The following is a 25,203-nucleotide window of genomic DNA, read 5'->3' as shown; positions in this document are numbered from 1 at the left end:
GACATGCAATACGAACAACAACCAAAAAAAAAAAAAAAACTGACCCAGCAGTTTCTATAAAAAGCTGCCTTCTTTTGTTACATATATGCTATAATCTAGTCATACCATACGTGACCATTAAGGGATATAATACCCCATTAAGGCATTCCTTAAATTACTTAAAAGGAAGCGGTCAAATGTTTTGAAATCCACCGTGACACGGATATCTTCTTTATCCGTAGGGATGTCCAATTGTGGGTGACTTAGTAACGTACGCTTTTGGTCACATTTCCAATCCAATATAAACTTATGCAGCTTTGAAGCTGTAACTATATACTCTATCTCATTATTTACATGCAATTACAACGTAGTATATCTGTATATCTAAGAGTTCGTTTTTTGCCTGAGACTATAAAACAGGGATTGAACAATCTTTATCAGTTCTGCAGCAATTTCTTGATTCAACGCAATAAGATGTATAAATTGTCCAAACTTGCACTATAAAGCAAATTAATTGCAAATTGTTACGTGTAATATATTTATTGTCAAGATGGTGACATTTATAGTTAAACAGGCCAAACGTTTTTTTTTCTTCTTTTTTTTCTGCATCACATCTTGGTGAATTTGAAGAGCTATTTTTTATATGCAGCCTTAAAAAAGGTCATGCATAGTAAAAAGCTTTCTATGGAATATGAGGCAAATATGTTACAATGTTTTCTACTTCACCTCACTCTCCCAAGTGACGAATTCAAGACAGACCTAAGCCTGACAAAACATCCCTTGTCACTAACTTACAACTCATTTGCTCTGAATCAATGGACCACAAAATGACAAGGGAAGCAAAATTGTCTCAGAGCAGCCAAACATAACCCAATTTTCTGATAAAACATGCAACAATCAATACTGCCACACTTTCAGGGAGCTGTCTGCAACTGCAGAAATTTTTTGAAAGTCAATATATAAAACAGATCTATATATGTACCGCATACAAATGTTAATTTCCATGGCCACAGGGTACTTACCCTAGCTAGATGACAATGACACAGCACATGAAACAATTAGTTTCCTTATTTTATAGTGAACTCCTCAATAGATAATGATAAACATGATTTTTAATAATCTGTTTCCATACTAAAAATTACATGCCACTTTGTTAAAGTTTAATTATTTCTAATATCAAATTTCTTTTTATCATGGAACGAATTCTCTTGCTTGTTTTGTATGTCACTTTCTCTGTTGCTTAAGTTTTTTGCACATCGAATAATGAGTATTATTTTCACTTTTGCAAATGCAGTGAATTCTATTGAAAACACCCAATAAAAGTGAAGATGGAAATGGGTTGATGCTAAACGGTTCTCTTCTGTGCATAAATTTTCTCTAATGCTCAGGCTCATTGTCAGAGATCAACATTTGATATCCTTTTAATAGTAATAAGTGAGCTACACAGTGCAGTTATGCAGGTTATAAATTTCTTTGTGAAATTTTTCTTCTTGGAATAAAGGATTTGGATCATTGTAAAAATGCCAGTTAGTCATGAGATAAACTTGAAAATTTCAGCTTAATCAGCAGGGTATTTATTGATGCTATTGGTAGTTGGTGGTTCATGCCAGTTTGTTTGTGATTGCAATGTACAGATCTAGCTATAATGACTTTGGATTTTCAACTAAAGGAAATTAGAATTTTATAACCTTTCAGAAATTAACAGGAATAAAGAAAGGGGGACATGAAGAGGATCCAGTGTGATAAACAGAAGCTGTATGAATTAACGTATCTCATCTTTATATACCGTCCATCACTTGGAAATATAGAAGTAAAATCAGAGATATTGTGAAAATATTACGTTATGCATTTTGTGCGAAGATATGGTAAAATTAACAAAATTATGTAATATGGCAATGCAGACTTGTAGTATATTTTGTATGCATACTTGTAATCATATTCTGGGCATGTAGTTACCTATAGTGCTACCTATACTAGCACTAGTGCTAGTGCTAGCCCTAGTAGATTTTGTACTTGTACTCATACTCGTGGCATTTGAATAGTAGCTTTAAGGAACCGGCGGAAAACTATGTATTGGAACCTGTGCTTGGATTGTGTATTGTACTCGTATTCATACCCACTGTGACCACATGTGGGGATTTCTACTTGCAGTCATACACGAATGCTGTGGTACTCGCATATAAATACAAGTGTAGATGCCAGTTTTTAATATGACATTTGAACATATGGCATACAGTCATTGTGGCTTGATTATAATCTACTTATAATATTGACATGCTGAGGTTTGGCCAGGTATCTTATGTATAAGTGGGCATAAATTAAGGAAGAGTATTTCAACAAGCAGGAATATTAGTATAAATGTCACTTCATAAGAGGCTGCATTGAAATATGCATGTTTGTAAAAAACATGCTGTTGGAATTTACATACTGTTCCCCTTTATAAAGTGTTGACATCTTCAATGGGCGCCATGGATGTATCTCACATTCAGCAGATACTCACATGAATTTATACTTTATGGTAACTTTTTAAAACTCTGGATGAGTCCCTTACAATTAATTGCCATATCATATGCAGCGGAATGATAGTCATGAGCTCAAGGCTGCAATACCAAATTTCTTGAGGATTACGTTAATTTTACCTAGATGAGATTTTTACTGTATTGATCTCTTAATTAGTGCCCGACTCAGGACTGTAAATACTATACTCTGAATCTTCACTGTATGTATCAAATTTCAAATTATCTTTTAATCAAGCACCGTATCTATCAAAGAAACCTCTCCCCCTAGATAATACATTAATCAAGAGAAAGTTAATGAGGAATTAATAAATTTGATCAACATCAAAATATTTTCAATCAAATTCTATTCATGTAGGTATTAATTAAATAAATTTCATCATCTTTCAAGTTTTCATCGCTGATCACAAGCTCAGATATCATAGTATGCACACCAACAATATAGTCACCAATACATATCTAGTTGCCTACGAGATAACTGCTATTAATTTCTCTCCTGAGATGAACATGACAATCTCAGTAGTACTCGAGTCCTATACTGGTGCTAGTACTGAGAGCACACAATTAAGTAAAGTAAGATCTTAACCATGCAAGTTTTGTACTCAGACCACACAAGTCTGTAGGAAATTTTCAAAACAGCATTGCACATGGGTGGTCTCATTTGAATACAAAATAAATTGTTTCGCATTCTACTACAGTCATACTTCTTCGTTTTCAAACATGGAATAAAGTTGAGCCAAAAGTCCTTAATATAAAATAGTTCATATGCAATATTGCTACACAATACAAAAGATGAATTAAACTTTTAATGTTCCGCAAACACATATATCCATCTACCATACATATGGCTGCCATACGAGTACGCTATAGCTATATGCATAACTAGCTCAGTGAAATGTCATCGGGGCAACATTTCACTTACAAGCACCTACTGGCCGCCTCTTACCAAGTAGCTTGAGCACCCATATTACACATTAATAAACAGAACAGTCACAGATTGGGAATGAGGAAGGGCAGATCAAAAGAATGTTGGGCATGTATATTAAATATCTGCAGCATGATTGATGCATGGAGACCTATACTGTACTTAGATCCATTAATATACAGACAGCGGTATCGAACTGTACTGTACACCACATACATGTATCTTACACTGTAAAGGTACAGTGTATTCACAAATTATGTATGCACACATGTATACAAGATAATGTCACTTTTTACTTTTAATTATTTACTACATTAATGCATGCATATTTACAATATTAACTGTAAACAAGATGCCAACAAAGAAACTGGTGTATCATAACCTTTGTTTAAAATCTAAAGCAAATAATAATTATTTTAGAAAATTTATTAAGAATAAGTTTTGCAAAGCCTGAGCTAAGCGAGTTCACTGATTAATTTTTGTCTGATCGTACGGCTAGACTGCCACAGTGGCTTTTATAAACACAAAGAAACAAAACAGCATTTCAGCATGAAATTGCATGCATGTATACATGTATGTCTTGTTAATTAGTTATAGCAATTTCATGCATCAGATGAATTTGTTTATATTCACAATTCTCATATTTCTTTGTTTTTTTATTTTTTTTCCGAATTTTGTTATATAAACTTTCTTCGATCACTGTGGTGATAAAATTCAGAAACAGGTATGAGATATCCGAAGGAGCGAGATATATAAACACGGCAAAAATTTGTCTCCACTTTTGCTGATTACATTATCTTCACTGATCATAAGCCCACAGAATTTTTCTCATCTGATCAAGCTGGGTACAATACACTATGATCTTGCTTTGCATCTTCACTGATCGGCTCATCCTCTGCATATATCCCAACACCACGCCGGTAATTGAAATCTCTTTACGTCATAAACACGAATCAATAACCAGTTCCATTAACAAACCATTCCTCCTGAGAAAATTTGCTCCACATTCAAAAATGATGACATCATGTGTACGGTCTTTATCATATATGGTATTAAATAATATTAAAAAAAAGAGTGGAATTTATCCTCCAGACATGAATCATATTTGACACTTTCATATAGATTTTTGGATTGCTGTATATGAATCTACAAACAATTTCTCGGCTAACATTTCAATTATTAGAAAATTTGGACCGAAAAATGTAATTTACAACATGAGTAGGAAACTTCCAAAGACAAAAAATTCTCTAATTGTCCAAAAAAAAAAAAACTTTGTCAGCCAAATTCCAGGGATGAGGTCAAAGCAATATCATTCAAACACCTTTGCACTTAAAAGGTCATCGGTACAATTTACTACCAATAATTTAACATGCTAACTTTAAACTTGCTAAAACTTTTCAAAACTACCTCTCATTTAAAATAAAACAATCCACACCCTCAAAAATAAACAGAGGGCGCTGTGCCATCGATCCTATCTAATTCTGCATTGCCTGACGAGTTACAGTAAACCTCTGACTGCAGATTATTATGGTACTTTTGAGTTGATTGCAGTATATACAACTTCCATCATAATTATTCAAGAAGTTAAACTATTTTTCTAGAACACTTTTTTTTCATTCTGCCAAACTGCACAAGTGGAACCTTGAACTAGTCAATCACCCAGGGCATCTGCATACAAAATTCACCTGCCTTGTTCGCATGCTTGTGAGCGCTTTTGTGTGTGAGATCTGTTAACAGCACAGATTACGTATATGAGGACTGATATAAACAGCTCCCTCTGTAAAGTTCTGACGAGCCCCATTAAGGCAAGCTCTTCATGAGTGAACATATCTTGTTCTGTAAACTGTAACTAGATTGAGGCATAAAACAATTAATGTTATTATTTTTATTATTTATTATGAATAATTTCATTTACTTTGACATTTCTTGCATATATATTGTGATGGTTATCCTTGAAAGTTCTCAGATGTAGTTACTTGACTTGATGTAGTAAATTGTAAAATATTGTGTATTTTATTAATATCATTTGGTACATCACATATATGTGATCTGTCTGTATCTCAAAAAAGAGAAGGGGGGGGGGGGGGATCTGCAGTAACAAAGTTAATTGAAACAAAAGAAAATATTGAGGTTTCTATGCATGTGTAAATCTGGATTTCATATCATTTTATTTCTATATAAAGCAAATTAATGCCTGGTAAGCTTTGTTTTTCACTTCTCTTCACCAAATCAAGCAAGTATTACAGAAAGTTACAAAATAATGGACAAAATTTTGCTGTTGACCTTTGGTACCGCTGTGTTATAAAATATCTTTCGCACCAATTACCAAGATTGATGCAGGAGACCATACATCCCTCTTAAATCTTCTCAGATATGTGCTTTGTGCAGACGAGAAATCTCAAAAAGGCAAAGGGTAAGTCAAGATTAACCATTACATTATTGAGTTAAAAGGATATCAATACAAACCATGTCATATTTCACAGGCAGATTTAGCCTAAGGACAAGTCTGTAGCTTGGGTATATATATATATATATACATATATATATATATATATATATACATATATATATATGTAGTCAGAAATGAGATTCAAAGTTTGGTGTTCACCCTTGACATATATGACAGAGGATGAAGTATTATCTACAGTCAGGCATGCACCTACAGTCATAGGTGTAGGAGTCCATTTGATTTGGGGGCTGTAAAGACTTGCCCGAAAAATATAACAAAATTTTTTCGCGTGCTTCGTGCGCGTTGAACATCTTAATCTACATATCACATAGGCATGCACCAGTTATTGCATCGCATGCCAATTACATACAATCATATGCCGTGTTATGTCCGTTCCATATCGGTTAGAATTTTTTTGGGAAGTCGTTACAATGATAATGATACTAATAATATAAGTTTAACCATTGAAAAACACATTGCAATTTATTTTTCTTTCAGTAGGTGCCCGAAACATTCTCCTCAATTGCCCGAATTTTCACAAAAATATTTGCTTGGGCCCCCCCCCCCGCCTCCTACGTATATGATCAAACCAGACAAATCATAGATTTCACTAATATACACCCTGAATGACTTATATAACTACAAGAAATTTATAATGTTATATATGAAGGGCACTTGGAGATGCTGCTGGCAAAAGGGAGTCCATGCAGATTTAAAAACAATATCTCGATTGATTTGTGTTAAGTGATTATGCATTTAATTTACATAATAATAAATTAACCTGCTGCAAAGACTACAACAGATAATTAGGGTCTATATATAATGATCCACATTGCTAGAATTTAAATGTTTGCCTACATAGAAAAAAAGGAAAAAAAATTACATGTTTTATAAGCGATCCCTTGTAGTTATTTCATGACAAGATTGAATGCATTAAGGTCGTCGGTGTGTACTAGTTGGTTCAGATAACCAGACAATCCTTAAATGATGTTACACAGAACTCTAGTACTGATATTGCCTATAGTCCAACAATACAGGAAAACTTAACTGTTTCTATAGCTATTCCAAAATTGTAATCCATTTTCACAAGGGCGTAGGAACCGGGGAGGCTGGGAGGGGCGCCAGCCCCCCCAGTGAAAAATGTGGAGGGGCGGAAGTATCATTCCGCCCCCCCGCTTCGCAAGTCAGAAAACCCCTTTTTCATTTCCAAATGAGAAAAAAATCTCATTTGGAGCACCAAATTGCATCTAAGGCCAGGTGAAAATGCAAAAATATATACAAAATGGAGTGGGTGGGTTGAAGTGTGCTATATTGCACCAAATTGCATCTGAGGCCACCTGGAAATGAATGCAAAAAAAATCCAAAGGGGAGGGGGACACCCCCTCCCCTTAGACCCCTCCCCCAGGCCGGCCATCAGTCTTCAGCCCCCCCACTCAAAAGTACCTTCCTACGCCACTGCATTTTCATGATAGCATTTTAGCCCATATCAAAAAAATCTTTTGTGTTTGTGTTGGGTTTTGTATTGCTTCAGACTGATGAGAAATTGAGTTTATGGTATAAATAAGACTAAGTACTATATATAGTCTAGCCATGAGTTTGATTAATCAGCCTCTGATGTTTATAGGATCATTTATCATAAAAAATAAGAGGTTTATAGATATGAAAAAAGCCAGCAATGTTTTGTAACAGTCTACAAAGTACCAACATTAATTTTGTGCATAAAGCAGTTACCTATGAAAATCAACCTAGTATGGTATATCATACAATAGAGGAAAAGTTCAAATTAGGTAAATTATAATGATACATGGCCATCTCAGAGGCAACATAATCATGCCATAATTTGAAAAGTAATTGCACCGCCATATGGATTCTAATGTAATTCAATCAGGTGTAGACAGTCAATTATAGATCATCAACAGACAAAAAAATCACATGCATACAGCTAGAGAGATCTTAATTGTCCTTGGGAAGGCTTCATCATCAACACGAGAAAAGAATGACATTGTGATGAGAAAATCAACTACGTACAGTATATATGTATGTATGTGTATATATATAAATATATATATATAGATAGATATATACAGTATATATATATATATATATATATATATATATATATATATATATATATATATAAATATATATAAATATATATATATATATATATATATATATATATATATATAATTGAAATCGTAGTGAGTTGGAAAATCCAGAACAGTGAAAAACTCCCAGACTCCACCGGGATTCGAACCCGGGTCTTCCGCTTTATATGAGGACACCCTAACCACTAGGGTGGATATCCATACATCTATATAGGCTTATATGCATGTACAACACATACATGAGAACAGCTGCTCAATGATTCCAGCGTGAGACTAAGCTGTGAATAGTTGGACAACTAAATTACTGTGTGGTTCATCTGTAAAAAAAACTGTTGTTAAATATATACAGTAAGCGTGCAGTCCTGAATTAAAGGTGAACAATTTAGCAATATTTATTTATAATGTATCATAGACTGAGGGAACCTTAATTAACATAGTGTATAATGACCACGATCTGAAATACATTCCTCATTATTATATGCTTAACAGCTGCAATCAAAGGCTACCATGATAGAAAGGTGGAAATGAGTACTGTATGTGGTAATGAGATGTCTTATTTGGGGGATAAAAAATGGTTGGGCATGCAAGGCTCTTAACAAATGCTTTATGCCCATGCAACATAATATTCCTCAGCCTCCAAACTGATTTCTTGAGCACAAAGCAATAATTGCTATGGTTTATTAAATTATGTTTTTAAAGTAATCCTCAAAATATCTAGAAGCTCTGAAGCCAACTATCATCATCGATCATCAATCGGTCTATAATATAGAGATCCTTGTGATGAGTATTGTTCCCAAGCAGTTTAAAGGAACAAAAAAAATCATTTCCACTTACTAGATATTATACAGTTTTAATGTTGTAATTATCTAAAACTGAAATTTCATGACCTTCACACAAGATTTATCTGAAGTGTCAAAACTCTTTATAGTCACCCTTGAAAAAATGTAAAGAAAATCAAAGGGAATATGAAACATTCACCTGCTAGTGAACTATTGACAAAATCACAGCCACCTGATATCACCCAAATGCAACTAGTACTTACTTAAATATTTGGAGGACTTGTTATAGATTAAACAGGGTTGTGGACAGCAATTTTGGTATTGATGCAACCAACACTTTAAAGCATATATATCCTACTTGGCCATCGATTTTATGAGCTGACTGAATGTTAATAATCAAAATAAGATCATTGCAATTGATCAAATTAAGACAATACCTCCACCCCCCCCCCCCTCCCATCGATGTTTTATAACAAAAGAAGATTAAGCTAAATATACTCAACATTTCGTCGCCCGGACAACTTTTCATCTTACCCGCAAAGAGAAATTTTGAAACTTTCACACATTTGATTAAAAAATTCATTATTTGAAATGAAACTTGTCTGGTCAGGTTTAATAATGAGCAACATTGTTATAGGATTTTGATAATGAATAGGATAGATCATAAAAAAATCTTAAAAATCAAATCATGGAACTGTTGCTTTTAAGTAGCTTAATTGAATTGATATCCTCCTTTTGAAAGATGAAACAAACATGTCGCCTCTGCAGATGGAACCAATTGGCTATAAAAGGTATGCAAGGTGACCAATTAGTGTATAGTTACTACTACCTTAGCTTCCCCAGAAAGCAACCATTTGCCAGAGATATACTCGGACAGCTAGTAATCGACTGCTCCCCCTAACTGTACCTTTTACATTAAATAATTGAACGCAATTGATAGAAATGGGAGAAATTGTTTACACCATGCTGCATCACTCAGCCAGCCATCTAACCTGAAGATGTTCAGTAGTGCAGCTGGTATGATTCTCAAAATTGAATATGGATATTTAATGTAGTAATGATAAACTGTAAACACAATACTTGCTTAAAAAATTTGTTATTAATAATTGTGATTCTAGTAGAAATGATTTGTTCTACATGAATCGTCGCACAGTCTGAAAATAAATATTGAAGAAATGCAGGTGAAACCAGCTCAAAGCATGGAATTGTAATATTTGACACACTTTAACTGAACAAAGGTATGCATTGCATTTAGCACCCAGTTGGTACAACTATTTCTAAACTGTACATGCATACCCAGCATCAAAGTACTCAAACAGATAGTGTATAACTACTGGTGGTATGAATATTATGTTTCTATCTAATAAAGGTTAGGAACTCTTCATACTGTCAGTATGCTTTGAAGCATGATTTGGGATGGGACAGTACACAGTGGTACTAACATTTATATGAAATTGTACAAACTGCCCATGCAAGTTAGTATCTAAGATACTGCAGTATCGGTAGCATGCACAGACCCAGGGCGGATGTGGGATGTACAATCCTCCCATCCCGCCATCTCCCATCCCGCCATCTCCCATCCCGCCATCTCCCCATCTCCCATCCCGCCATCTCCCATCCCGCCATCTCCCATCCCACCATCTCCCGTCCTCCATCTCCCATCTAGCTATCTCCCATCCGCCATCTTCCCATCCCGCCATCCCCATCCGCCATCTCCCATCCTGCCATCTCCCATCCTGCCATCTCCCATCCCGCCATCTCCCATCCCACCTAACCTAGAACCTCCCACTCCTCCCACTTTCATCCGCACACCAAAAGTTAAAAGTAGTAATTTGCCTGGATCAAGTATGTATCTACAAGGCCTATGTAGATATAACTTAATTGTGCACAAGTTGTAAATGTCTTTAATAAAACTACAGCATGCAGATCACTGCTTACACTATGTGCATATATACCTTGATCTTGAGAATCGCTCTTCTTTCATTCTTTTAAGTGCATGTTAGATCTTGCTATGGAAAATTACTGAGAGCAGAGAAATATCAAAGATCCACTCAAGCCTGTTTTCAAATGCACACACTACATCAATCATTGAGAGAGCTTCATATCGCAACTTGTTTATTTTCTTAGAGTAAATCAAAATCACAGGCTTAGAGATTTCTGTGAAGTCTGCGTGTCATCACAATTATGCCATGAAATATTTATGCTTTCGACAACATTATGGAGAGATCCAATGTCCAACATGCTAAAATGTTGGTTAGACTTATTTCTTTCTTTGGTATTCCACCTTTGGTTTTTCTTTTTTTCTTTTTGAAGACTGCACAAAAATGTTGGCTGTTTAAGTTGAAAACATGACCAACTTCTGTCCAAGGAGATACTGCCATTTTCCATTTTAATAAATATTTAGTAACATAATTTGAGACATAATGTAGACATCCCTCAATCAACTGTTTTACTCATTGCATAGTAGATATATACACAATTCGGTAACTTACTTATATAATTCCAATCAGTGCTTAAAATATATCTTGCACTGCTTTAACATCAATTATTAAATTGTTACCTTGAACAAAATTTAGTGTTTATTTGTTCCAAATGCAAAACTATGCACATAAACATATGACATGCTTGGCATTTTTTACAGAGATTGGCAGATTTAGGGCAAAAAATACAGACATACTCCATACTGGCATTAAACATCGGATGTAATATGGCAAGTATAATACATGTAAGGCCTAGCTTTCGTACTTAATTAAATGTATTTTCCTACTAGCAATAAAAGAGCAACTGCCAATTATCAATGACATTCACTGACATTTTACAAAGCAACCTGCACAATACAATTAACATAACATATTTAGCACATTTGACAATTGTAACATGGACATTTGACAAATAATTAAGTTGGTCGACTCGGCCTCAACACTTATTGACACAGTTCACGATTCACAGAATTTATTACACGCAACATTTGCAATAAAAAACTAGAATACATGAACAATGTACTATGTTGATGTGTAACACATGCTGTCAATTATGTAGTTTCGCAATGTGGCTTTCAAAACCGTAACGGGATGGCTGTAATTGGACTGTCATATATATGTCCATGACCTAGCTGGTTAGCAATTTGTACGCTTTCTGGTCACTTCGCCCAACAACCATTTCGCCCAACTGCCATTTCGCCCAACCAGCCTGGTCATTTTGCCCAACCAGCCTGGTCATTTTGCCCAACCAGCCTGGTCATTTCGCCCAACCAGCATGGTCATTTCCCCAAACCGTGTTGGTCATTTCGCCCAACCTTTTTTTTACTAATATTCAGTCAGAATATTATTACTTTTTCTATTTCACTAGTTCAATTTGATTCATTTTGGGTTATGTTACTTCGTGGTAGGTAAATAAAGTGAGGTCCGCTCGATATCGATCGGAGTCTAAGCAGTTATTTCGGGTATAATGGGAGGATTACACTACTTTAGGCGGTTACGCATACAATGGAAGTTATTTTATTACACAAACAAAGGGGAGTCGGTGTGGAATAATATCCCCTTTTCTATTCACTAGTTCAATTTGGTTTATTAATCCACAGCTATTGTTCTGCTTGATGACTTCGGTCAAGCGTTTATCAAGTCCACCAGGCATTAATCAAGGGTATTGTTCACAGCAGTTAGGTGTTTATCTAGTTCTGCATATAGTGTTAATTTAATGTTATACAAACAAAGGGGAATCGGTCTCCATAAACCCTATCAAACCTAACCCCTAAAACACTGATCAATCCTACCGACTAACAATTCCCGAACGTTTCCTTTATTAAATTGAAAAAAAAATTAAAATATAAAACCTGTCTGTAATATTGAAGTACTATATTTAATCAATGTAACCACTGTATCAATGTAACCACATATGTAATCACATATGTAATCATTTTAACCACGACTTCAAGTTTCCTTAATATTCGGTTCGTATCCTGTAACGTTAACAATTCCCGAACGTTTACTATCAAACCTATCAAACCTAACCCCTAAAACACTAGCTGATCCATCCTCAAGGCTCAAGTTTCCTTAATATTCGGTTCGTTTCCCGTAATGTTAACAATTCCCGAACGTTTCCTTACTAAAGTATCATATTTAATCAAGGTTGGACGAAATGACCAGGCTGGTTGGGCGAAATGACCAGGCTGGTTGGGCGAAATGACCAGGCTGGTTGGGCGAAATGACCAGGTTGGTTGGGCGAAATGGTAAGGTTGGGCGAAATGGCAGTTGGGCGAAATGGTTGTTGGGCGAAGTGACCTGCTTCCATTTGTACATGCAAAGCGATGGACCAGCACCAAAGGGCAATTTGACCTTTCCCTCTCATCGATAGTTAAACTACATTATATTCACACCATTATGACCTGCAAATTTATGAGTAGGTCTTAATTTACATTAAAATGACCTGTATGCATAATTAGAAGCTTTTCTGAAACTTTTAGTTTTTGTACCACTTTGAATCCTTCATGGACATCAGACAAATATCATATCTTCATCCACAGTATTTGCATCACATTGACATTTCCGCTCCTTAATTATACTGCAAGGTGGATCATTTTCTTATTTATAACCAAATTCAGTTTAACAAATTTTGGACCCTCGAAGAACTGAAACAGTCCTAATTGCATTATCTAACTTTACACTTCCATGTTATATGGATTACTGTACAGTGTACACTGAAGCTTTTATCAACTAATCAACCGAGTGATAGATGAGTTATCCTTTTACACCTTGCCACCTTCATTAATATCTAACCGTAATTCATTTAATATACTGTTAATTATTATCTAATTTGTTTGTTATTTTGAGCAGCATTATAAACGTAAATATTAGTATTAATGATTAAACCCTTGACCATACCCTTCTAGATCGATCCCTGCTTTCTATTGGCCCCCTTTAAAAAGAATCCTGTCACTGGAGTAAGAATTATTTGTAAAGGGCGACCGTTATCAAACTACAGTTCAGATCCTGATAATTAACACACTACACTGTACATACTGAACACTCAGCTAAAATGGCAACAGACAGATTTTTTCTACACTGTACATAACAATGAGTGTCATTTCTTTACCCAATGCCTTATATTTATTTGCTTACACATATTCCTCCAGGTAGCTATAATACATACATGCTACCAATATAAACATTTATATCTTGGTACTAATTTTTCAAGGAGACATGATTGGCTTCAGAAACACATGTTGTAATGTTGGTTCAATATATTCTGATATTTAAGAGTAAATAATGATTTACCAGTTTACATTATAAATCACAGCTGTTATGAATTTTCAACTTGATTGATAACATCCTTGAGTTTTTGGATCATGATGGTGGATGGATATATTGCATCCAGGCCATCGTCATCTTGTACCAGTGCAGTTTGCCACGCTATGCGCTATATCATGGATCTATGCAAGCGTACTCATCGTTAGCGATTATATCATTGCGTTTCTAACAAAGCTTGCTTTTGCCATTACACAATCTGCCAAATCAATGCCTGGCTGCAGATGTCACCATGGCAACAATAAAGAAACTTTACTAGAGACATTCATTGACATTTGCAATGCAAGAAAGCTACTTGTTTGTTTGTTCATAGAAGACACTAAGATTGAAAGGAAGAGAGTACGAAATATGTGATGATAATTGATGCAGTTTTTTTGCTAATCTTGTGAGCTTGGCATAATAGAAGTCAAACAAACTGAATTAGGCTTGGAATCGCCACGCCATACACAAGAAATTGATTCGAATGGTAGTGGGAGGTAAAGGCATATTATAATACCAAATCAAATTACTCTGAAAGTGACTTCCACATAAAATCTACATATAGATTAACTCATCATTATAAAACTCCTACTGAAAGTAAGTTGGATTTACACAGTCAATAGTTGATTTTGACATACAGCCATATTGTGTGGTTGTTGTAAAAGATATGTGTGTGCTTTAAATCTGAAGTTTGCATGGCAATATAAATTTTAAATGTCATTCTCACCAAGCCATGAAACATTCATGGATAAATTGAGATTTAAGTCTAAATCTGAATAAGACGTCAACGTCATTTATACAACTATCCCAAAATGATACCATTTATTAAATGCCTAATCAAATACAGAATATTTGTGTCCTAAAATGTTTTATCACTTCAATTCCCTTAGATCATTTGCATTTCTTGTTTGCAACTGTCTGAACTTTATGCCTACTTTCCAAGAATGTAAGGAGATTTTGGAAGAATTATTCATAACTGACTCCAACTTTGATTTGATTTGATTTATTTATTTCATTTTCCACAGATAATAAATATATACATGTGGAGCTACTATTGTTAGGTTAACTTAAATACAAACCTCAATAACCTTACTTAACTTTAACATGACCTAATATAGCATTGCCATTTAAGCCAAAGCTAGCATTCTTGTAAAACATGTCAGAAACATGGTCTTTTTAAACTTCAAGCAACTAACCTACTTTATGTTTGAAATGCAGACAGAATTTGTTTTGTACTCAAGGGGGTGGTGGGGGAGCGACGCACCCATTGCTTCCCCCCTGGCTATATCCCTGGTGAAGACAATATACTTAGTTACAATGTCAGGTCCCATGATGTATAATTAATGATTACTTACACAGATCTACCCAGTCTACCAATGTAGGTGGTAATATAATATAGCTCTAGACACATACTTCACTTGATTTATGATTCATACCTAATCTATGTTCCATTTGTGCAGAACTTTGATGAATGAACACGAACATAAAAATGGTCATTAAGGAGCTAGACCATGCGCAGGGTATAATACTCCTATAGCGTTGTCACATACATATCTCACTTACATATCAGGCATGCTGATATGCAACTAATTTGAAAGTTTCGTGGCAAACATACACTGTATTATAATACCTGCCATCTACTTGATGTACCATCTAGATTCATCTCCAACAGTTATATCCAGACAGAATACAGACATGATGGGAAATTTCAGCCTCATAGCCAATGGACTGTTAATTGATGGGGTTCATATTGGCTTTGGTTTTTAATCTATTAAAATTATAGTGCACACACATCTGCACAGTACATTTCAAGGATGCACTAGAAATGACTCATGATGTTCTCTGTTTATCAGTTTCTTAGAATTGTAAACGTTATGTCTATATTTGCGTCGTCGTAGTCGTCCGTATCTAATGCACACTCACAGAGTTAACTCAAACAATAATGCTATGGGTTTTGTGCATGACTACATACAAAAATAAAATAACTCAACTGTCACACATTAACGTTATGGATTTAAAAACAAGCCATTTTATCATTCCTACTTTACCCATGTAGATGTCATACAGTAACTTGAGATCAGCTAGGTAATGCATCTCATTATAAATACTGTGCCAGTAATTACAAAGAGTATTTTGCTCTTATAAGCTTGTTTTCCTTCTCAATCAGTGGTTTAATTGCTCGACTGCATAAGCAAGTTTCAAGGATATATAAGTCCCTCGCATATTATAAACCCATCTTACGAATACATAATTAGGAGTAGACTAATTGGGAAACCTCATTACACTGAATCATAGACTGTCTACAGGCAAGAGTGTGTATTATCTTTCAGTCAGTAAATTTTCTTTGTGTAAATGTACGTGCAGTTTAAATTATATCAAGAAAACTGCTTATTATCAACAAAAAAATATTTCAATGGATCACTAAACAAGAAATTATGTAGTATGTATTTATACAATCAATCAACTACAGTAAAATCATACAAAGTCTGGTTGAAAAATGTTTGCATAACGTATGTAGTCAAATTTCACAATAGAAGAATATACATTGATACAGAGGAGGTGCACACAATAATTATCTCCTATCAACTGTACCAGTCTAGTACTATAATACTCACATTTTGCTGAGACTTTCATAAGCTGTAAGATCAACATGGTTAGCACTACATGTGTTCAATTTCCGTGCATAGGAAGATTTGCTACACTACAGTTTTTAATCTGTTTCATATACATGTCATGTGCAGACATTTGTGATAGCACATTTCAAATGAGGCCTAGATGTCATATCTCATTCAATCTCCTATTTACATTTGGAAGCATATTTACTAGATATATATAGTGAAGATTCTTCTGATGCTGGACAAAGAATCGATGGTAATTTCACCACGATCCTCATTTTATTTTCACTTGAATCAACAAAGGCCCCCCCCTCCCTCTAAACCCCTCACCTTCCCCTCTTCCCACCTCTGAATGATGTTATATATCTTCACCTTATTGAATTGAAACAGAAATAGGGCAAAACAGAGTTCATCCCAAGCACTATCCTACACCCTACGATGTTAAAAGAAAAATTGGCATGGACTAAATGAATCAGCTATATCAATGCAACACACTGCAAATTGCAGAATGTTCTATGCCATATTTATGTTTACAATGTAATTGAATAATTAATACCAGTGCACGATACTGAAATGATTTGCAATTTGAAGGATTTATGCAGTATTGAGAAATCACACATATCTTCCAAATTAATTCCTCAATCCCAGATATGGTTGTCAGATAGATATTCTGAAGATAAAAACGATCCTCCATTTTGCTGATTGCTACAAAAATATCCCTCTTTTTCAACCCTCTCCCCCCCCCAAACCCTTCAATCTCCTCCCCACCCCTTTACCCTATAAACCCATAAGGAATAGCAATTTTTTCTCCAGTAACTATGAGCATGTTGCTCCAAAGCTAATAAATAACCCATGATGCCTAATTGAGGAAATGACTAAGTTTTTTTATATATATATTATTATTATCGCTTTCTTGGATATTTAGGTAACTTCACTCTAATTTTGTACTTGCTATAATCTAGTGATGATTTGATAAATGCATATGTGCCTTTGAGAGTAGAATATGAATAAATATCATAATTAATGTGTGTGTGTGTATCAAATGAAGCATAGCATACAGCTGTCCTATGCATCAGAAGGTTGCATATAATTATTTTATCCTTGCAAGTACAATGACCACCAGTGAGACTCTATAGAGACAGACATACCAATCGAGCTAATAGGTTTATTAGCAACAACAGGATATACCAGTATGTAGGAAGGATGAGGCCATCATGTGGGTTTTCAATCATGATTTCTAGGAAAGATATTTGCTCCACCTAGTCAAGATGTGACATATTGAATAGAAGGCTGTTGTAGGTTAAAAACTGTTGTTGTTGTTTTTTTAAACATTAGTTTGATGATCAAAGCTGACATGTCCTGTGTCCTGATCATTTTATCTTTTCGTGTTTTGTTTTGCTCTTTCAAATATGTTTTATAATTTCCCAGTCAGTTTTCCATTGTTTCAATACTAACATATTCTGAAAGTGCCAAAAATAATGGTTATGACAGGTTTGGGATTAATTTCCACATAAAAAAAAAAAAAATTACAAATTTTTATGTGACAAATTAATGACAATTAATGACCCAGTAAAAGGAAATCATTGCAAGAAAATGTATTACTAATTTTAAACTTATATTTTTGGTTCAGATTCATCCCATCTAATATCCGAAGATACTCATAAGTAATAAAGAAGACTCTGCTAACATAACTTTCCCTTTCAAAATTACATACACGTTGTTCGTGGCTGCTTAACATGTACTGAAAAGTCACATACAACATTAAATAAACATGCAGTCCTTAGAAGCAGATCTAACCAGCGATGTGATGTTCAGTTCATTATTGTTGAGCATATCAGTAATTGCAGCTGTTGTGAAAATTGTGACTTTCATAAATAACCAGCAAAATTAAATCTTTTGAAAACGATGATGTTTTGAAAACAAAGAACTGTTGCAAACTTGTATTTACTGGATTTTGCTCAAATTACAGATATTATGTACTTATTTTCAATGATTAACTAGTATCATGATATTCTCTCTATTTAATTTGTCAACATAAATAAACACTTAATAACTATACATCCCAAAATTTATTGAAATACAAATTATCATCTTACAGGAAGAATTTAAGATGTGTGTTTTCTATTTTAACCAATCCCTCTGTCTCTTGAAATTTTTCCAATGTGGTCTCAGAAAGCCAAATATTTAAACTATCCTGCTAAGACACACAGCTCATTGGATTTATAATCATTTCTCCATCTCCATCTCTCTCTCCTTCTCTCTCACTCTCCTGTGTCCCAGTTTCGTAAGTCCTGTGTTTAATGAATTCCCGAACCGTACGATGTGAACAAGACACGTTACCACGGTATACCAGATGCAGACAGCACAAACAAATCTCTTGGACTTTGACATTAACCTAATGAGGCCAAATGCAAATGTATACTCTTCACAAGGAACATCAGCCATGGAAGTATGCCAGCTAGAGAACGTTACGACCTCCAAATATGGGCAGTTCAACTGATGAATATTGACATTTGGTACAGCTCACTATCTAACTAACCTCAACAATAAAATTAAGCTATAATCTGATTTCATGACAATAAAACTACTAGCATTATCCAAATTGGTATAAATTGATATATTCTGGTTCACAATGTAGATGTTGTTTGAGCTGTATATTAAGAGAGGTTACAGAAAAAATGTAGTCCACATTAATATTAACAATTTTATGCTTTAAAGTCCCAGCAGAACTAAATTTTGAATACTAAGAACCAATGAGCAATTGAATAATTATCTGAGAGTTAACATTTTCTCGTCAAAAGCACAACACAATTTGCACTAATACCAAAAGTAAATAAGGAATTAACTGCTGTAATATTTTCAATCATAACACCAGCTGTTTTCTTCAGCATGTAATCTAAACAAAGTAAATGACAGCATGATGTCCATACACATATGTAACAAATGTCTGCTGGATGTTTTCAAATTTTGTAAATAGTATAGAAAATGCTGTCATTTTCTCAAATGTGAATTTGGTTAATTTGATATACCCAAATTACAAATAACTAAATTTGGGACATGCTTAAGATGCAAATATATTAATTCCAATTTAAGCTCACATATTTTCTCATTTTATAATTATATTGTAGTAATGTGAACATCTGTGCTTTGATAGTATATTGACCTAACTTCCAATAGAATTGATTCACGTAGTTGAAGAAAAGGCTTCATTCATTCTCTGATATATTGAAACTTTCTTAATAATGAGGAAACTGTTTACAGTGATAACAGAAATATCCCTACTTTCAAGACATGTTTGAATTGAATGTTTCATTGATACTGGAGTTTGTTTTTGTAAGTTAATACAGCAGCGGTAGTATTAGCTCATTTTGCCAGGATTTGACCTACAAAAAAGGTAGGTTACAATATCCATGGAAACATGATAAGTTGACATTATGGATAAAAACAACCCAATCCAGAAGGAAAAATAGGTTATGTACTCTCCCTAATAAAAGTAGGTAATTTTTTGAGGTAATTGGGGAGAAATTAGGGTCCTCCTAATTGACACCCATTCTCCTCAATTATACACTTAGTGACTTATCTAATAGATTTTCCTCATATTTATTGTGCATACGCATCTTTGCACTTTTCATTCAAGGCAAAACTCAAATATATCCAGCACACACCTTCATATAAAGTCAATCATACAAGATGATCACTACACACTAAACATATTGTTGTCATGGAGACTAAGAAATTTGTTAATCAGTTTCATATACATAAATAAAGGTTAAAAATTTTATTCAAATATTATTAACTACATGACCAACCCCACATAATATGGTGCATATTTTATATCATTTTAACTCTGACTACGGTATGCTTTTTGTTACACGCAATAAAAAATCAACTCTGCGTTAGTTTTTTTATCCAATTAGCATTGCATCTAATTTCTTACGTATATCCCTTGCCCATACATTACAAACTTGTTGCTAGGAGCATTCACTTTTGGTCTGAGTAACTACCAAAGATTCCTTATCTTTTCAGCGTTTCATGCTTATACATATTTACCACACAAACCAATCTGACAGAACGGCCTACGGCCATATGATCGCACAGCCTTGGTTCAATCAAACTGACGACGACGACGTACTGTGTACCGAGCAGTACTGCGCACTGCTCGGTGATCAAACCAAATGAAGAGACAAAAATCCGTTTTGGAGATTATGAAAGGATGCAGCATGTGTGCAAATGTGTGACAAATATATCCCTAAGCATGCTTATAATACACAAGCCTGCCAATGAGGCCCTTGCATGAAGGTGTTGAATCTATTGGTCTGGGTGCTAGAACATCAATTTCTACAACCTTGTGCTGTGTAAATACAGCATCAATGTTGTTAAAGCTTAATTTTTGCATTTTTTTTCTCTCTCTTTATCTCTCCCTTCCATGTATTAATGAGTACATTTTTTAGTCTGTAGTTATATTTTACTTGATAATTTTTTAAGCTTAACATTTGATGACATAGTGTAAATGCTTTGTTGTAATAAATGATAGGTAATCAACTAGATAACTTTAATTAATAAACAAAGCTAAATAGGGTTTGTAATTCGTATGCAAATAAAATGAAGAATAAGATCAGCACTTAAGTGTTCACTTCAGTAAGTATCCCCAAGAAGATAGAGGGTTTCAGAAGTATGCTTCTAGGTTTTGTTAATTCCATCTGTATATAAAATGTAATGTATTAAATTGTAGGAATGGGAATTGTATCATGTATCTAGTGAAATAGTGTACCATCAAACATGTGACAACAATCAAATGGCTACCTTATTTGGTGAAAAGTTTGATATATGCATTTAATATCCATTAATATATTCTGGAGACTGAGTGACCTTCACTACGATAGTGTTGTAAATGTGTTATGATGCTTCTGACAGGGTCTAGGAATCTCTTCAGAGGTCGTGGTGGGACCTGGCCAAATTTAGGAGAGCCGTGGGCAGAGGTATCCTACACATTTTGTTGACAGATGCTCATGAATACAAACATCCACAGTCAGATGAAAAGCCCTGTCATAAAATATCTAGTCAAATGATGCCAAGTATGTCAATTTGTACCTACCCTGGATACTTTTTCATACATATCCATGACATAGTAGTCTGGGGGTGGCCTGGGGGAACGTGCCCTCCTTCAAAAAATTGTGCCCCCATGTGCCCAATGGGATTTGTAGTGTTAAATGAAATACTCAAACAAAACTTTATCTGCCTCAATTTAAAACATAAATATCGGACAGACTCAGCCCGGAAATTCTTGAACATAAAGTTACTTCAAGTTGCAAAATATAGCACCAGATTGCATCTAAGGATCCTTAATTAATCAACATCCCCTCCCCTTAGGCCCCTCCCCCATGACGGCATTCACAAATAAACATTTTGCCCCCCCTAGTTAAGTGCTGTCCGGCCCCTGTCCCACCCCCCAAGATTGAAATGTCTAGCGACGCCACTGCAAGACAGACACCAACTCAAAAATTAAAAGGATTGGAAACCACAAACTTTATTTTTGGCAGGGGGAGGGAGTAGAGGGGAGGAATAGTAGGTGTAGGAGGAGAAAAGGAAACAAAACAGTTTTCTTATAAGGGCCAAGTAATTTCTTGAGCAAAAGGTTAATTTTAATGATTCAATTCAAAAGGAAGTGGAGGGACAAGTGGGTTAAGATCCCTTCATCTTCCAATGAATATGGGATAACTATCCTTTTTTCATGAATAACTACTATTGTGTACCATTGGCATAATGGACCGTAACTCAGTGCACATCTTAATAATAGTACCATGCACTCTATCAGGGAGTGCCCTACAGGTATGTCCCACAAATGTATTTTAAATAAAATCAATATTTCTCTCCCTGGCAAATTCAATGACATGTATGTACAGTAGGTCTATACTTCATTTGCATACCTCATTAAAATATTTTTTGTTTGCTCATTTTATTTGAGAGGTTACTTACCAATCGTGAGTTGATGTCGTTGCTGTCCTCCTCTGGGAATGGAGTGTAGGTTGCCAGGGCTACGCAGTTCAGGAAAATGGTGATCAGAATAAGATATTCAAAAGGCGTGAGGAGAAGATTCATTAAGGAAAACTATGTAAAATATTTTTTAATAAAAAAACATGAATTTTGACATGAATGCAAATGATACAAATCTTGAAGCATCTAATGACTGAAGAAAGTAAAAAAAATGACTATACATGATTTCTATAACCAAGTTATATAAAAGTTACACAAATTTCAATAAAATTCACTTTTTGTCTTCCACCTAAGAATACATATCATATGAATGGTACTGATAAAATGAATTGAAAACCAGAACTTAAATGATGTTTGGTGTTGCTTGTAAGTTTTTTTGCCATGGTCATACACTCATCTACAAGCGAAAAAATACCTTACCAATAAAATATACAAAACACATTTTGTCATTTTAAAAGTTACAAAATCTGGTCATTATTTTCTTATTAAAGAGAGTCGTGTAGCATGAGCAACTTTCTCCTCTTGTAATCCAGAATGGGATTATGTGCTGAACTTCAAAATTCTTGAAGAAACTGATCTATCTCACTAACATGAGATGAATTTTCTGCTAATTAGCCTCTCCTCTTTGCCTCCTCCCCAACCCCAGCCCCCCCACTTCTGTTCCCCCATCAAAGAATGATACATATCTGCCAATGACAGCCTTGTATTACTTTTGCTCATTGAGTCAACACAATAATATACACCATCCCATCCTCTCTCAGTCCCATCCCACCAGTACCCCAACAAAAGAATGAGAGACACGTCCATGGTTGTCTGGGGCGTGTACATACTACAGACACAAATGCACAAAGACATCTTGAGAGTTCATATAACTAGATCATCCCAGTCACCTTGAATGCAGAACATCAGATGTGAAAAATCAAACATTTCTCATATTTGATGAAAGAAATTTTTCCACTGCAAATACGTCAGAAGGTAGCTTGGCGCATAAATCAAAAGGCTGATAATTGTTCCTAGTCCCAGTTTAACCATTAACAACTTTCATGTATATTTCACCTCGGGTGCTTCCTAACGAGGACTATTTTTAGATAAAGGAGGGAATATCACAAAGGTACATTTAATTAAGACATTCCTCGGATATGTACTCAGACGGGCAATTATTCACGAGGATTTATGACAAATAATTAACAACCTCTCAAGAAATTGAGGTACATCTACTTCATGAAAAGTGTGTTCATTTACTTCCTGTGTAAATTGAAATCATCTGAAAACCAAAAAAATGTTTTCCTTTTTGTTCTGTTTGTTTTTCCCTCCAGGAAAGATGATGATCAAGCAGAAACAAGGACATTCCAGCGACCTCACTCTGTATGATTACATTGTGATTAATATCTGCACTACTGTCTTCACAACCTCCTTCATAAATGTTCCTGTCTATGAAATGCAAACATGTATTAAATTGCAAGAAATGAAACTTATGTCTCAATTACTTTGAAGTTTAAATGTGTTGCGTCCAAATACGGTAGGAAAAATATTCATCTGTTTGAGATGTATGCCCGTGAAATTTGACACACTCTTGCCTCGGGTAATCTGGAAATGTTTCCATGATCTGATAGAATTCTTAGCATATATACTGTATATATGTTTTGGAAATGTTCATATAGAGTGTAATGAAATGAGGTCACCCAGCTATACAGTGCTAAAAGAGCACTGGTGGATTAGAGTCATACTTAATTTCAAATAATAAACCAAAATTTACAAACTATTTCCAATAAGTTCATCTCTTTAAAAAAAAAATGGATGTAGGTAAAAAATAAAAATTAATATTTAAAGAAAAAAAAGACAGATGAATGGTATCTTGTAAGTTGTAACATATGAAAGTTCATCAGCAAAAGGGAGTGGTACATGTTTATTTTGTAATTAAGGAATTTATAGGGGGTAAAGACATTATCCAAAAAACATGAAAACAATATCACAGTCTTTTCTTAACTCAGTTCTTTAATTCTTTGCATGGTATCCGGGGATGGGGAGAGAAGGAGAAGAATGGGATGTGGGATGTGGGAGTTGCGATGATGGAGTAAAACTAAAAAGGACTGTTCTCCTACTGTTCAAATTAGTTAACATAGGACATTGCACTCAACGTTTAGCTCTCCCCTTTCATGCAGACATGCCTCTTTGTTTTGTCAAAAATTTGTTTGCAATATCTGAAAGCCCATCTAGGTCACGCTTTGGCACTGTGTAATTGAAGCAACCGTGAAGCACTAAAACTTAAGACCGATAATATAAGTGCACGGCAGATGAACCATATAACCATATAACACACAGTCTTGAAGTTCAAAAAGAGTTATTAATTTTGGGAGAACTATACGATTATATTCAGGCTTTGATTCATGATTTTCTTGTCATATAGGTAATTGATTCCTGACACTTATGCCAGAGTCTGCCAAACATCAGGGTTCTCTATTGCAAAAAAGCGTAATACAGACACACACACACACACTTGGTTCAATTACGATACCCTTTAGCTTTATAGTACAGTTGATGTATGGAGTACTTTTA

General features: G+C 34.7%; 1 protein-coding gene across 8 annotated transcripts in view; it reads right to left on the bottom strand.

The window, feature by feature from the left end:
- Positions 1-25,203, bottom strand: part of LOC139962086 (voltage-dependent L-type calcium channel subunit alpha-1D-like) — a 226,109-nt gene that overhangs the window by 131,357 nt on the left and 69,549 nt on the right. For all 8 annotated transcript variants that reach the window (XM_071961947.1, XM_071961945.1, XM_071961949.1 and 5 more), the window contains exon 3: positions 22,630-22,735. In XM_071961947.1, the coding sequence (XP_071818048.1) occupies positions 22,630-22,735 (106 nt within the window). The remainder of the gene's footprint in view (positions 1-22,629; positions 22,736-25,203) is intronic.

The sequence above is a fragment of the Apostichopus japonicus genome, chromosome 20 (assembly GCF_037975245.1).
Source record: "Apostichopus japonicus isolate 1M-3 chromosome 20, ASM3797524v1, whole genome shotgun sequence".
NCBI classification, from domain to species: Eukaryota; Metazoa; Echinodermata; class Holothuroidea; order Aspidochirotida; family Stichopodidae; genus Apostichopus; species Apostichopus japonicus.
This window is presented reverse-complemented; position numbering and strand designations above follow the sequence as displayed.